The sequence below is a fragment of the Notolepis coatsorum genome, assembly GCF_963971535.1.
Source record: "Notolepis coatsorum genome assembly, chromosome: 12".
NCBI classification, from domain to species: domain Eukaryota; kingdom Metazoa; phylum Chordata; class Actinopteri; order Aulopiformes; family Paralepididae; genus Notolepis; species Notolepis coatsorum.
This window is the reverse complement of record NC_140176.1, coordinates 84,042,438-84,058,065: the sequence shown is the minus strand read 5'-3', so window position 1 is coordinate 84,058,065 and position 15,628 is coordinate 84,042,438. Positions and strand designations below refer to the sequence as shown.

The following is a 15,628-nucleotide window of genomic DNA, read 5'->3' as shown; positions in this document are numbered from 1 at the left end:
AAGAGACATGTTGTTTTATTTTTGATGTGATTTATACAGGTTTGTCTCTTTGAGATCAAGATCTCTTTTTCAAGAGAGACCTGTTAACAATAGATATACAACTACATTGGACAGTCTTAGTACAGCTTAGACAAATATTACCAAACAAGTCAACAACCAACAAACACAATTACAAAGGAAAGGAAACAATTACAATCAACATCAAAAGTCAGTGTCCAACAGAATTAAATATTCAAATTTCAAGGTTTTCTGTAATTCATCCATTTGTATGGAGCATAGTATTTAACCCTTGAGTCACCCTTGTTGCAGTTCTGGTCAAAAAGCCCTTTTTAAAAAAATTTTTACATGTGTTTGTGGATATAGCGTTGGCTAGATTTTATGTATTTGCCAAAAAAGTTGCTCAGTATCACATCTTGGACTCACATTACAATAATCCATGATGTAAAAACAATCACTATTAAGCGAGTGAACAACAAGTGTCACACCTTTCACCCTAGTCGCAGAACTGGACAGGTTAGGGTTAGGGACTTAGGGTTAAGGTTAGGGTAACCCTAGGGTAACCATAACCCTAACCCCCTAACCCTAATTTAATAAATGGTTAAAATCCTGAAAATGAATAAATATTCGATATGTATGGTGAGGACTGAAGTTAATAATGATATTCATGAAAGAAAATTGGAACAATACATTAAAAATATATGTTTTTACTGAGATCGCAGTTTCGGTCACTAGGGAGAGAGGTAGTGGGTTTTTTGAAGGTTGACTCGAGGGTTAAACCCAGTTTTACCAGTTTTAGATGTAGTGTTTTAGAAGTGATCATGTGACCTAGTACCATATGTGCTGTATTTAAAAGCAATCAAGCAGTGGACATAATAGGGAAGTTTCATAAGCAAATCCTTATAGATAAATAAAATACAATGCAAGTCCCTTCTATTGGCAAGGCCATCCCACTTTTTAATATAAAACACAATGGTGAGTGAGAAATGTATCTACCGTCATAACATGCAATGCACTATGATACACAGCATCTAGGGGTTTTAAGGTGAAGGGAGTGGCATGCATGTGTAACGGATGGTATCGTGAAGCGCAGTCAAGAAGGGCTGGGGTGAGTAGCGGTGCTATGGGTTAAACTCACTCTCACATACTCAAAAGACGCATAGACACGGTACAAAGAAGTGAATTCACCTCTTGGTATAGCGGTCTGTGTTGCTGCCCGCGGTGTGGGAGACCGGGGTTCAACTCCCACTCGGGGCATCGAAGTTTGATGTGACATTGTCACAACCAATGTACAGAATGTCACCATAATCAAATACAGACATAATTGTTGATTGTACAACGGTCGTCCAGTTGGCAGGAGAAAAACATTTAGACAGGTGTTCCACATGGGTATAAAAATATCCTTTTATTTTACAATTTGATAACCTTGAAGTGTATGAATAAATACTAATATCAGGAGTATTGCTCACACAAGACCTTGAGAATAACATACATTTTGTTTATCAGAGTTAAACAAACTTGTGGTTAATGAGAGATATTTGAAAAGCATCAAAAACAAACTGTGAATTTGTAGTAGCCAGTTTAAGAGTTGAGCCAGTACCATACAAGATTGTATCATCTGCATAAAAATGTACATTACAATGCGTGGAAGATAATACCATGTTATGTATATATCATATAAATAAAAGTGGACCCAAAATAGACCCTTGTGGGACACCTTTACTAAGAGATTTGATACCATCAGCAACAACAGCTTGAGTTCTCCCTGAGAGATACACTGTAGGTATGATGATCATCCAATCCTATGGAAAATAGCTAATTTATTAAAATATTATGGTCAACGGTGTCAAATACCTTTGATCAATAAAAAGTACAACATAGTGCCGACAGTTATCACACAATGGTGTTCCAACTGTGTTCCAAGGTCCAACTGTGTTCCATACTATCACCAACATCTAAAAAGGGAGATCCCCCTTGAATGGCCCTTCTAAGGTTTCTCTCCTCCACACTGCCTGTGGAGCTTTTTTTCCCTATTGTTAGGTTTTAGTGAGTTTTTCCTTACCTTCGCGTGGGGTATGTCTGGGAGTGCTTGCATTCTTTCATTTATTTGCATTAATCTAAAAAATGTTGGACCTTATGGTGTTCTTGTTCTGTTCTTGACTTATTGTTATGTTTTCTTCTTGACTTGTTTAAAGAAGACCTGTACGGCCCATGGGGACATTAACGTGTGTTGTCGGGCCTTATAAATAAATTTGATTTGATTTGATTTGATTTATCAAGATAGTTTACAATATTATTTATTACAAGTGTCACCACTGTAACTATACTATGCCCTGGTCCAACTACACACCCTCAAGATCCCTACACTATGCATCTTCTGGTCGTCTAATGCCCGCTCTTAACTGGGCGATTTTCGGCCGTCCCAGACGAAAGATGACCAATCGTGGCATAATCTGTGGTCGTGGGCGAAATCGTGGCTCCAAGACGCAGGTCGTACGTCGCACAGTGAGAGAGGTTCAAAGATGACCGACGTGCAAGTCTTGCGATCAAAGATGCCTGCGACACATATCTGACAGTGCTTGATATTCTACGACCAGCGTCAGCTACCAACCAATAGAAATGCAGCATGATGACGTGTGATCAGTGCGACCGCATGATGACGTGTGATCAGTGCGACACATGTGCGTTTATGTGGGACAGTGACTGTACAATCCAATAATGCTGCTCCGCAAACGGACGCCAATTGTGTGGAGTCGTATCAAAGAGGAGAGGCTTGTCGAGTTGTGGCAACAGAAGCCATGCCTGTATGATGTGTCCTCCAGCTGTTACCATGACCGTGTACAGAAGGACAAAGAATGGAAGGAAATGGCGGAGGAATTGCAGCTCCCGGGTGAGTTTAATGTTAGTGTGCTAGCTAGCACACACACACACACTATGCAAGTACAGTCTTGTTTCTGTCAGCCCACTTTCAGTGTACATTAACTAACGTAATGTTGTTATTGCGCTTCACAGCCGAAGAGGTGGTAACGCATGCAGCGTCCCTGCGCACCCAATACGGGAAGCTATTACATCCCAAACCCAGTGGAAGTGGGACTAAAGACCCAACCCAGCGACAGACATGGATACTGAAGTACCTGGACTTCCTAAAGCATCATGTATTGCCTCGTCAGTCCTACAGCACCCTGGAGGTATGTGTATATTTGGAAATTGACAATAATAACGTACTTACTGTACATACTTGATTGATTGATTGAAAACTTTATTAACAGATTGCAGAATGGGTACAATACAGTACAGCTCAATACACACAATTGTTAAGGGGATGCAGACCAGAGAAAGACTTTCGTCTTGTTTACATCAGGGTCCCCCATTTTCAATTCATCAGGATTGAACCACTAAAGTTGTCAGACCGTTTATTTCTTAATAATGAATACTATAGTCTGTGGTGGCCTTGACTTCTTAAATTTCTCTTTTAATTACACGTTTAAAATCAACTGGATGAACGTTTCTCTGTAACCCATTCTATTTGGAATTTTATACCAAACTATATATTTTCCATATATCTACAAACTATATACTGTAGTAGCCTTTGTAAAATACCCTGTAACCCACTGCCTCTCGTGGTTTATTGCTTAATTATCACCTTGTACTGTGTCCTACAGTTCACAAATGGTGTCACCTGCATAATCATTGTGTGTATACTTGGTCAATAAAGATTATTCTGATCCTATGTCCTTCATCCAGCTAGATGATTCAGTGACGGACAGCTGTGCTGACACTGCTGAACAAGATCCAGAGAGTGATGACCTTGGGGAATCAGCGGTGTCAGAATCATCAGCACAGGACCCACCAACCCGTACATCCACACCCGCACCCACACCCACACCGGGTGGTCAGGCAAAAGTGGTCCGGAGCAAGCCATGGGAGAGAGGGCTGAACCTTGAGAGAGAGAAGATTGACCTCCTCAAGCAAGTAGTTTCAGACAACAGAGATGATGATGATGAAGATGTAATTTTTGGTAAACAGGTGGGCAGTGAGATGCGTCACGTAACGGATCCTGTTGAAAAAATGCGAGCAAGGCGGTCCATCATGAGGATGATTTATGAATCTCAGGACAGAAGCATGTCAATACGTCAACAGGTGCAGGGTCCTGCATCACAGCCGAATCAGCCGATGTATCGCACCTTCCCACACAACACACCACACCAGCGGCAAACGCAAACCTTTCAACCCTACCACCAGCCTCCTCCCACTCCCAGTTCTCAACCGTCTAGTAGCTACATGGGGATGCTCAGTGAAAATTCAGATACGCAGGCTGAATATGATTACTGATAATCAGTACAACTGGTAGTGTGGTAGTGCCATTGTCCACTTGTTTTTTTTCTTGTAATTTTAATGATGTATATTTTCTGGGTCTGGCGGCCGTGGGCTCTGACTGGGGGGGGGCCGTGGTTCGGTGTCTCTGCGGGTCGAGGCATTAAAGAGGCGTGATGCTTTGGCCCGCGGGGGTGCCGGACACCGGGTCCTCCGTGGTTGGGGTTCGTGGCTGCCTGCCTCAGGAATCTTTTTTTTTTTATAGTACGTTTTATTTTCCTCCACTTGTTTTTTTTCTTGTAATTTTAATGATGTATATTTTCTGGGTCTGGCGGCCGTGGGCTCTGACTGGGGGGGGGCCGTGGTTCGGTGTCTCTGCGGGTCGAGGCATTAAAGAGGCGTGATGCTTTGGCCCGCGGGGGTGCCGGACACCGGGTCCTCCGTGGTTGGGGTTCGTGGCTGCCTGCCTCAGGAATATTTTTTTTTTTATAGTACGTTTTATTTTCCTCCACTTGTTTTTTTTCTTGTAATTTTAATGATGTATATTTTCTGGGTCTGGCGGCCGTGGGCTCTGACTGGGGGGGGGCCGTGGTTCGGTGTCTCTGCGGGTCGAGGCATTAAAGAGGCGTGATGCTTTGGCCCGCGGGGGTGCCGGACACCGGGTCCTCCGTGGTTGGGGTTCGTGGCTGCCTGCCTCAGGAATCTTTTTTTTTTTATAGTACGTTTTATTTTCCTTATACTTTGCACTTTATTTGAAGTTTTCTAGCCCCTGTTGAGCAGTGAACAGTAAGTTCATATACTGTAATTTCTAAATTGTTTTGATATCTTGAAGCACCTTCTTACATTCTGAAACACCTTATTTTACATTCTTTTTTTGTGATCAAAAGGGGGAGCAGAGCGAGCGAGTGCCATTGTCCACTTGTTTTTTTTCTTGTAATTTTAATGATGTATATTTTCTGGGTCTGGCGGCCGTGGGCTCTGACTGGGGGGGGGGCGTGGTTCGGTGTCTCTGCGGGTCGAGGCATTAAAGAGGCGTGATGCTTTGGCCCGCGGGGGTGCCGGACACCGGGTCCTCCGTGGTTGGGGTTCGTGGCTGCCTGCCTCAGGAATCTTTTTTTTTTTATAGTACGTTTTATTTTCCTTATACTTTGCACTTTATTTGAAGTTTTCTAGCCCCTGTTGAGCAGTGAACAGTAAGTTCATATACTGTAATTTCTAAAAAAATTTGATATCTTGAAGCACCTTCTTACATTCTTTTTTTGTGATCAAAAGGGGGAGCAGAGCGTATATATACTGTATTTGTATATACTGTATAGAAATACTGTAATTTCTTAATTTTTTTGATATCTTGAAGCACTTGCTAATCTTGAAGCACTTGCTATTCAAATAAAAAAATAATTACTTTGATAAACCATTCCAGTTTCATTTATTTACATTTCTCAGACAAACAAGGAAATAGAATGAAATGAATAATAAAGCAGTTATAATAAAGACAAAGAAAATGATTAATTACCACTTGTATCGGGGTTATCAATGACCCGTGTTAGATTGATATTTCAATTTTGTAGAACTTCAGGGTCAAGGTCCAGCAGTCTTACTTCCATCCAAGTAAATCTACAAGTAAGCTAGTGACCACTGTCCCTGTTGTTGGTGAGCTGTTGTTTTTGTTTACTCTAACTCTATGTGTGTTGTTTGTTCCCTTGCATTCTCCCCTCTTAATTCTCCCCAACGTTGTACTAATCGGAGACAATGCCCTTCGGCTGGGCGATGAGGTGACCCCCCCCCCCCCCCCCCCCCCCCCCCCCCCCCCCTTGATTGGTGCACACGTCTGGTCAGCCCTGAATCAAAAGCTGTAACTTCATACTGAATATGCATTTCAATGGACAATGATGGAAATTAATTAACTTATATGCTTGTCATAAAACTGCCCTGTAGTTTGTGAGGTTAGCTGCCGACAGAGAGACAGGTGGACAGAACCAACCTGATAGGAGATAATTATTATATTATATATAGTGTAGAGGCAAAAACCAACATTCGTCTCTATGTGGGGGAATGGTATCCAACAAACAGTAAAGTAGCAACGGAGAATGAGACACTAGTCTATTAACATTATATCATATCATCAACAGTGTATATTTGCATATCGTATATGTCACAAATGTAACAGTACTATATACCTGTATGTCATGCATGTCCCTATGTGCCTTTAAATAAAACAGAATAACAAGGTTAGCCTGTAGGCCTACCTATATGGTTATCGTATTTAACGTGTGGATATTTACGTAGCTTAACATGTAGGCCTACATTTGAACTCGATAGGCCCTACAAGTAGGCCTAGGCATATGTTATTTTCTTTTAGGACATGTATAATGATTTTAGGCCCAACAGTTAGGCTATGGTGTATAGGCCTAGTGTTCAAACACCATCTTTATAACCAAAAAAGTACAAAAGGACATTACAACATGTCTTCCTGCCAATGCACAGAACCTGATGGTGAGACAAAGTATTGTTTCAGTGTGTCGCGCTGCTCCTTTGCAGTTCTGTTGGCATTCCGATCCCTGCTAGCAGGCACTGATGCCAGGGCGGCATCACTGCGCCAGCTCCCAGGGATGATGTGGTGGTCCTCATCCTCCGTGTCGACCAGAGCAGTGGGGATGTAGGTGTCTGTGGCCTGGGCTCGTAGGTAGTTGTGCAGGGAGAGAGCAGCCAGGGTTATCTGGGACACTGTATCTGGTTCTAGGGGAATGATGGTGAGAAAGACTCGCCATTTGTTGGCAAGTATGCCAAACGCATTCTCTACAACACGCCTCGCTCTTGACAGTCTGTAGTTGTAGACACGCTGGTCATGGTCAAGCTGTCTGAAGGGGTATGGCTTCATCAGGTGTGTGTGGAGCGGAAAAGCCTCGTCTGCAATGAACATGAAAGGGGTGACTACATCTGTACCTGGCAGACTTTGGGCTGGCGGGACATTTAACTGGTTGCTGTCCAATGCCTTTTTCAGGTCACAGTGGGCATAAACACCTCCATCAGACACTCTGCCCTGGGTTCCAATATTCGCATAGAGGAAACGATAATTGGCGTCTACAACAGCCATCAGGACCACAGAGAAACGAGACTTGTAGTTCCTGAAGGTGCTCCCACTGTTGCCTGGTGGGCGGATGGTGATGTGTTTTCCATCTATGGCTCCGAGACAGTGAGGGAATTGCCAATTCTCCTGGAAGCCATTGGCCACTGCTCTCCACTCAGCCTCTGTAGTCGGTGTCTACACAAACAGACAGACAGACTGCATCAGAACAGTGACATGAATCTATCAATATTTATCTGATCTAGGTATGATTGCCCCATATGTTACATTCTAGCTGCTTCTAAATGGATCTTACCGTCAGGTGATCCTTCTTCAGGACCTGGTGCAACACCTTGCATGTCTCCTTGACAATCACACCAACAGTGCTCTGGCCAATACGGTACTGGAAGCTCAGGGAAGTGAACGACTCTCCTGTCAGCATGGAGAATGATTGTAGAATATCATTTATGTATGCGCGTCGACAAATAAATGTGCCAAACTGCAGCATATCAGAACTATTAGACTGACACATTCTATAGTTACATTCTGGTCACCGCGGATACACTGTAGCCTGAGTTCACTTGGGTTTACCCTCCACTACAACCCCTGATTATTACCTGTTGCTAAGTATCGCAGTGTGATGGACAGTCTCTCTCTGGCAGTGATCGCTCTCCTCATCTGGGTGTCTGCTTTGGAGATATAAGGAGCCACCAGCTGTAGCAGATGATCGAACTGTTCCACATCCATGCGGAGTAGACTTCTGAATCCACTTCGATCATCTGTCTAGAAGTACAACAGGCAGACTTTAATGAGTGCATTGAGAACAACACAAGCTAGCAGTGAGGTAAACAAGCTCAACATTCATTAGGAGGGTACGACACATGTAGCGTTAGCATGCTGACGTTAGTATCTAGAAGTACAACAGGCAGACATTAATGAGTGCATTGGGAACAACACAAGCTAGCAGTGATAACAAGCTCAACATTCATTAGGAGGGTACGACACATGTAGCGTTAGCATGCTGACGTTAGTATCTAGAAGTACAACAGGCAGACATTAATGAGTGCATTGGGAACAACACAAGCTAGCAGTGATAACAAGCTCAACATTCATTAGGAGGGTACGACACATGTAGCGTTAGCATGCTGACGTTAGTATCTAGAAGTACAACAGGCAGACATTAATGAGTGCATTGGGAACAACACAAGCTAGCAGTGAATCTCAGGACAGAAGCATGTCAATACGTCAACAGGTGCAGGGTCCTGCATCACAGCCGAATCAGCCGATGTATCGCACCTTCCCACACAACACACCACACCAGCGGCAAACGCAAACCTTTCAACCCTACCACCAGCCTCCTCCCACTCCCAGTTCTCAACCGTCTAGTAGCTACATGGGGATGCTCAGTGAAAATTCAGATACGCAGGCTGAATATGATTACTGATAATCAGTACAACTGGTAGTGTGGTAGTGCCATTGTCCACTTGTTTTTTTTCTTGTAATTTTAATGATGTATATTTTCTGGGTCTGGCGGCCGTGGGCTCTGACTGGGGGGGGGCCGTGGTTCGGTGTCTCTGCGGGTCGAGGCATTAAAGAGGCGTGATGCTTTGGCCCGCGGGGGTGCCGGACACCGGGTCCTCCGTGGTTGGGGTTCGTGGCTGCCTGCCTCAGGAATCTTTTTTTTTTATAGTACGTTTTATTTTCCTCCACTTGTTTTTTTTCTTGTAATTTTAATGATGTATATTTTCTGGGTCTGGCGGCCGTGGGCTCTGACTGGGGGGGGGCCGTGGTTCGGTGTCTCTGCGGGTCGAGGCATTAAAGAGGCGTGATGCTTTGGCCCGCGGGGGTGCCGGACACCGGGTCCTCCGTGGTTGGGGTTCGTGGCTGCCTGCCTCAGGAATCTTTTTTTTTTTATAGTACGTTTTATTTTCCTCCACTTGTTTTTTTTCTTGTAATTTTAATGATGTATATTTTCTGGGTCTGGCGGCCGTGGGCTCTGACTGGGGGGGGGGCGTGGTTCGGTGTCTCTGCGGGTCGAGGCATTAAAGAGGCGTGATGCTTTGGCCCGCGGGGGTGCCGGACACCGGGTCCTCCGTGGTTGGGGTTCGTGGCTGCCTGCCTCAGGAATCTTTTTTTTTTTATAGTACGTTTTATTTTCCTTATACTTTGCACTTTATTTGAAGTTTTCTAGCCCCTGTTGAGCAGTGAACAGTAAGTTCATATACTGTAATTTCTAAATTGTTTTGATATCTTGAAGCACCTTCTTACATTCTGAAACACCTTATTTTACATTCTTTTTTTGTGATCAAAAGGGGGAGCAGAGCGAGCGAGTGCCATTGTCCACTTGTTTTTTTTCTTGTAATTTTAATGATGTATATTTTCTGGGTCTGGCGGCCGTGGGCTCTGACTGGGGGGGGGGGCGTGGTTCGGTGTCTCTGCGGGTCGAGGCATTAAAGAGGCGTGATGCTTTGGCCCGCGGGGGTGCCGGACACCGGGTCCTCCGTGGTTGGGGTTCGTGGCTGCCTGCCTCAGGAATATTTTTTTTTTTATAGTACGTTTTATTTTCCTTATACTTTGCACTTTATTTGAAGTTTTCTAGCCCCTGTTGAGCAGTGAACAGTAAGTTCATATACTGTAATTTCTAAATTGTTTTGATATCTTGAAGCACCTTCTTACATTCTGAAACACCTTATTTTACATTCTTTTTTTGTGATCAAAAGGGGGAGCAGAGCGAGCGAGTGCCATTGTCCACTTGTTTTTTTTTCTTGTAATTTTAATGATGTATATTTTCTGGGTCTGGCGGCCGTGGGCTCTGACTGGGGGGGGGGCGTGGTTCGGTGTCTCTGCGGGTCGAGGCATTAAAGAGGCGTGATGCTTTGGCCCGCGGGGGTGCCGGACACCGGGTCCTCCGTGGTTGGGGTTCGTGGCTGCCTGCCTCAGGAATCTTTTTTTTTTTATAGTACGTTTTATTTTCCTTATACTTTGCACTTTATTTGAAGTTTTCTAGCCCGTTGAGCAGTGAACAGTAAGTTCATATACTGTAATTTCTAAATTTTTTTGATATCTTGAAGCACCTTCTTACATTCTGAAACACCTTATTTTACATTCTTTTTTTGTGATCAAAAGGGGGAGCAGAGCGAGCGAGTGCCATTGTCCACTTGTTTTTTTTCTTGTAATTTTAATTATGTATATTTTCTGGGTCTGGCGGCCGTGGGCTCTGACTGGGGGGGGGGGCGTGGTTCGGTGTCTCTGCGGGTCGAGGCATTAAAGAGGCGTGATGCTTTGGCCCGCGGGGGTGCCGGACACCGGGTCCTCCGTGGTTGGGGTTCGTGGCTGCTTGCCTCAGGAATCTTTTTTTTTTTATAGTACGTTTTATTTTCCTTATACTTTGCACTTTATTTGAAGTTTTCTAGCCCCTGTTGAGCAGTGAACAGTAAGTTCATATACTGTAATTTCTAAATTTTTTTGATATCTTGAAGCACCTTCTTACATTCTTTTTTTGTGATCAAAAGGGGGAGCAGAGCGTATATATACTGTATTTGTATATACTGTATAGAAATACTGTAATTTCTTAATTTTTTTGATATCTTGAAGCACTTGCTAATCTTGAAGCACTTGCTATTCAAATAAAAAAAGAATTACTTTAATAATAATAATAATAATTCATTTAATTTATATAGCGCTTCTCAATAACCCGAAGTCGCTGACAGTAGTCGGGAGCAGGGGTACAAACAAAGAGGCGAAAGCAAAGAAACAAAACAAAACAACAAAGAAACAAAAACAAAGGAACATGAGACCATGGGGGGAACGGGGGAGACAGCCTGATGGCACAAAAAAAAGACTAGAGACATATCGATCAGGTTGGAGGGGAGGGGGGGGTTTAGGGGTGGGGGGGGTTGAAGGCAAGGGAGAACAGGTGGGTTTTGAGGCGAGCTTTGAAGGTGGAGAGTGTAGGGGAGTCTCTGATGGACTGGGGGAGGGAGTTCCAGAGTCGGGGTGCAGTGCGAGAGAAGGCCCGATCTCCGAAGTTTTTAAGCTTGGATGTCGGGACAGTGAGGGAGGCAGTGGAGGAGGACCGGAGGGAACGGGTTGGGCGGTAGGGGAGAAGGAGATCAGTCAGGTAGGGGGGGGCCAGGCTGTGGAGGGCTTTGAAGGTGAGGAGTAGTGTTTTAAAGTTAATGCTGTGTTTGATCGGGAGCCAGTGGAGGGAGTGGAGGACAGGAGTGATGTGTTCGCGGGACCGGGTGTTAGTGAGGAGGCGGGCGGCTGAATTTTGGACCATTTGCAGTTTATGGAGGGAGCGGGAGGTGATACCAGTGAGGAGGGAGTTGCAGTAGTCCAGGCGGGAGGAGATGAAGGCGTGAATGAGGGATTCAGCAGCGGGGGGGGAGAGGCAGTGACGGATTTTTGCGATGTTGCGGAGGTGAAAGTAGGATGTTTTGACGATGGAGCGGACGTGGGGGTCAAATGAGAGGGTGGGGTCAAGGAGGACACCAAGGTTGCGGACTAGGGGGGAGGGGGTGATGGTGGAGTCGTTGATGGTGAGTGTGATGGGTCCGGATCTGGTGAGGGTGGTTTTGGTGCCAATGATGAGGAGTTCAGTCTTGTCACTGTTCAGTTTGAGGAAGTTGTGGGTCATCCAAGTTTGGAGTTCGGTGATGCATGATTCAATGTGACTGAGGGGTGGGCTGTGGGGGGATTGTGTACTGATGTATATTTGGGTGTCGTCAGCGTAACAGTGGAAGTTGAGGTGGTATTTGCGGATGATGTGACCAAGGGGGAGAATGTAGCAGATGAAGAGCAGGGGGCCAAGGACTGAGCCTTGGGGGACCCCCTGTGTGACTGGGGAGGGGGGGGAGGTGTGGCCGGAGAGGGAGATGAATTGGTGTCTGTCAGTGAGGTAGGAGGAGAACCAGTCAAGTGCTGTGCCCTTTCCAGTTTCATTTATTTACATTTCTCAGACAAACAAGGAAATAGAATGAAATGAATAATAAAGCAGTTATAATAAAGACAAAGAAAATGATTAATTACCACTTGTATCGGGGTTATCAATGACCCGTGTTAGATTGATATTTCAATTTTGTAGAACTTCAGGGTCAAGGTCCAGCAGTCTTACTTCCATCCAAGTAAATCTACAAGTAAGCTAGTGACCACTGTCCCTGTTGTTGGTGAGCTGTTGTTTTTGTTTACTCTAACTCTATGTGTGTTGTTTGTTCCCTTGCATTCTCCCCTCTTAATTCTCCCCAACGTTGTACTAATCGGAGACAATGCCCTTCGGCTGGGCGATGAGGTGACCCCCCCCCCCCCCCCCCCTTGATTGGTGCACACGTCTGGTCAGCCCTGAATCAAAAGCTGTAACTTCATACTGAATATGCATTTCAATGGACAATGATGGAAATTAATTTACTTATATGCTTGTCATAAAACTGCCCTGTAGTTTGTGAGGTTAGCTGCCGACAGAGAGACAGGTGGACAGAACCAACCTGATAGGAGATAATTATTATATTATATATAGTGTAGAGGCAAAAACCAACATTCGTCTCTATGTGGGGGAATGGTATCCAACAAACAGTAAAGTAGCAACGGAGAATGAGACACTAGTCTATTAACATTATATCATATCATCAACAGTGTATATTTGCATATCGTATATGTCACAAATGTAACAGTACTATATACCTGTATGTCATGCATGTCCCTATGTGCCTTTAAATAAAACAGAATAACAAGGTTAGCCTGTAGGCCTACCTATATGGTTATCGTATTTAACGTGTGGATATTTACGTAGCTTAACATGTAGGCCTACATTTGAACTCGATAGGCCCTACAAGTAGGCCTAGGCATATGTTATTTTCTTTTAGGACATGTATAATGATTTTAGGCCCAACAGTTAGGCTATGGTGTATAGGCCTAGTGTTCAAACACCATCTTTATAACCAAAAAAGTACAAAAGGACATTACAACATGTCTTCCTGCCAATGCACAGAACCTGATGGTGAGACAAAGTATTGTTTCAGTGTGTCGCGCTGCTCCTTTGTAGTTCTGTTGGCATTCCGATCCCTGCTAGCAGGCACTGATGCCAGGGCGGCATCACTGCGCCAGCTCCCAGGGATGATGTGGTGGTCCTCATCCTCCGTGTCGACCAGAGCAGGGGGGATGTAGGTGTCTGTGGCCTGGGCTCGTAGGTAGTTGTGCAGGGAGAGAGCAGCCAGGGTTATCTGGGACACTGTATCTGGTTCTAGGGGAATGATGGTGAGAAAGACTCGCCATTTGTTGGCAAGTATGCCAAACGCATTCTCTACAACACGCCTCGCTCTTGACAGTCTGTAGTTGTAGACACGCTGGTCATGGTCAAGCTGTCTGAAGGGGTATGGCTTCATCAGGTGTGTGTGGAGCGGAAAAGCCTCGTCTGCAATGAACATGAAAGGGGTGACTACATCTGTACCTGGCAGACTTTGGGCTGGCGGGACATTTAACTGGTTGCTGTCCAATGCCTTTTTCAGGTCACAGTGGGCATAAACACCTCCATCAGACACTCTGCCCTGGGTTCCAATATTCGCATAGAGGAAACGATAATTGGCGTCTACAACAGCCATCAGGACCACAGAGAAACGAGACTTGTAGTTCCTGAAGGTGCTCCCACTGTTGCCTGGTGGGCGGATGGTGATGTGTTTTCCATCTATGGCTCCGAGACAGTGAGGGAATTGCCAATTCTCCTGGAAGCCATTGGCCACTGCTCTCCACTCAGCCTCTGTAGTCGGTGTCTACACAAACAGACAGACAGACTGCATCAGAACAGTGACATGAATCTATCAATATTTATCTGATCTAGGTATGATTGTCCCATATGTTACATTCTAGCTGCTTCTAAATGGATCTTACCGTCAGGTGATCCTTCTTCAGGACCTGGTGCAACACCTTGCATGTCTCCTTGACAATCACACCAACAGTGCTCTGTCCAATACGGTACTGGAAGCTCAGGGAAGTGAACGACTCTCCTGTCAGCATGGAGAATGATTGTAGAATATCATTTATGTATGCGCGTCGACAAATAAATGTGCCAAACTGCAGCATATCAGAACTATTAGACTGACACATTCTATAGTTACATTCTGGTCACCGCGGATACACTGTAGCCTGAGTTCACTTGGGTTTACCCTCCACTACAACCCCTGATTATTACCTGTTGCTAAGTATCGCAGTGTGATGGACAGTCTCTCTCTGGCAGTGATCGCTCTCCTCATCTGGGTGTCTGCTTTGGAGATATAAGGAGCCACCAGCTGTAGCAGATGATCGAACTGTTCCACATCCATGCGGAGTAGACTTCTGAATCCACTTCGATCATCTGTCTAGAAGTACAACAGGCAGACTTTAATGAGTGCATTGAGAACAACACAAGCTAGCAGTGAGGTAAACAAGCTCAACATTCATTAGGAGGGTACGACACATGTAGCGTTAGCATGCTGACGTTAGTATCTAGAAGTACAACAGGCAGACATTAATGAGTGCATTGGGAACAACACAAGCTAGCAGTGATAACAAGCTCAACATTCATTAGGAGGGTACGACACATGTAGCGTTAGCATGCTGACGTTAGTATCTAGAAGTACAACAGGCAGACATTAATGAGTGCATTGGGAACAACACAAGCTAGCAGTGATAACAAGCTCAACATTCATTAGGAGGGTACGACACATGTAGCGTTAGCATGCTGACGTTAGTATCTAGAAGTACAACAGGCAGACATTAATGAGTGCATTGGGAACAACACAAGCTAGCAGTGATAACAAGCTCAACATTCATTAGGAGGCTACGACACATGTAGCGTTAGCATGCTGACGTTAATAACGTTACTTACCTCAAGTTCCATTTGCAGGACTGGCATTCCCAGTTGGCCTCTTTTCCCTAGCCACGACTTTGTTCTCTTTCTCTTTTTTTTTAAATATAGCCGGCCTCTCTAGGCACATAAAAGCCACTATGGCAAGTGTTCGCTTCCTGGACATTGGCATGTTCACAGTCTGCTTCTTCTTCGTATCACGACCGTCTTGTTTACAACTCGTCAGGTTGACGCACACTGATGACACACAGGATAACGCTTTATGATGATGCTACGCTTTATTATGACGCTACGTAGTCTGCGTCGTAGCCTACGACTCTCATCGCACAGTGTACATGCATCAGATTGATGGTCGTACCCAAGATTATTCAATTTGTGTCGCACAGTGTGGCTTGCAAGGAACTTATAAGATGCAA

General features: G+C 44.7%; 2 protein-coding genes across 2 annotated transcripts; both read right to left on the bottom strand.

Moving 5' to 3' along the window:
- Nucleotides 1-6,122: 6,122 nt before the first annotated feature.
- LOC311238498 (uncharacterized protein) lies at nucleotides 6,123-8,144 on the bottom strand. Its single transcript, XM_084326586.1, has 3 exons — nucleotides 7,993-8,144; nucleotides 7,692-7,807; nucleotides 6,123-7,573 (listed from the first exon to the last, which is right to left on the bottom strand). Exons 1-3 carry the CDS (start codon nucleotides 8,120-8,122, stop codon nucleotides 6,767-6,769), a joined length of 1,053 nt encoding a protein of 350 aa, XP_084182712.1. The 5' UTR covers nucleotides 8,123-8,144; the 3' UTR covers nucleotides 6,123-6,766.
- Nucleotides 8,145-12,794: 4,650 nt separating this feature from the next.
- LOC311237732 (uncharacterized protein) lies at nucleotides 12,795-15,422 on the bottom strand. Its single transcript, XM_084325708.1, has 4 exons — nucleotides 15,234-15,422; nucleotides 14,559-14,724; nucleotides 14,258-14,373; nucleotides 12,795-14,139 (listed from the first exon to the last, which is right to left on the bottom strand). Exons 1-4 carry the CDS (start codon nucleotides 15,258-15,260, stop codon nucleotides 13,333-13,335), a joined length of 1,116 nt encoding a protein of 371 aa, XP_084181834.1. The 5' UTR covers nucleotides 15,261-15,422; the 3' UTR covers nucleotides 12,795-13,332.
- Nucleotides 15,423-15,628: the final 206 nt, after the last annotated feature.

Bases quoted from the DNA above. Each gene is read 5' to 3' on its own strand.
- LOC311238498 (XM_084326586.1), bottom strand. From the start codon at position 8,122: ATGGATGTGGAACAGTTCGATCATCTGCTACAGCTGGTGGCTCCTTAT. The intron at 7,808-7,992 runs GTAATAATCAGG...CCATGCTGACAG, and splicing joins ACTGCGATACTTAGCAACAG to GAGAGTCGTTCACTTCCCTG. The intron at 7,574-7,691 runs GTAAGATCCATT...CTGTTTGTGTAG, and splicing joins TGAAGAAGGATCACCTGACG to ACACCGACTACAGAGGCTGA.
- LOC311237732 (XM_084325708.1), bottom strand. From the start codon at position 15,260: ATGCCAGTCCTGCAAATGGAACTTGAG. The intron at 14,725-15,233 runs GTAAGTAACGTT...TTGTACTTCTAG, and splicing joins TCCTGCAAATGGAACTTGAG to ACAGATGATCGAAGTGGATT. The intron at 14,374-14,558 runs GTAATAATCAGG...CCATGCTGACAG, and splicing joins ACTGCGATACTTAGCAACAG to GAGAGTCGTTCACTTCCCTG.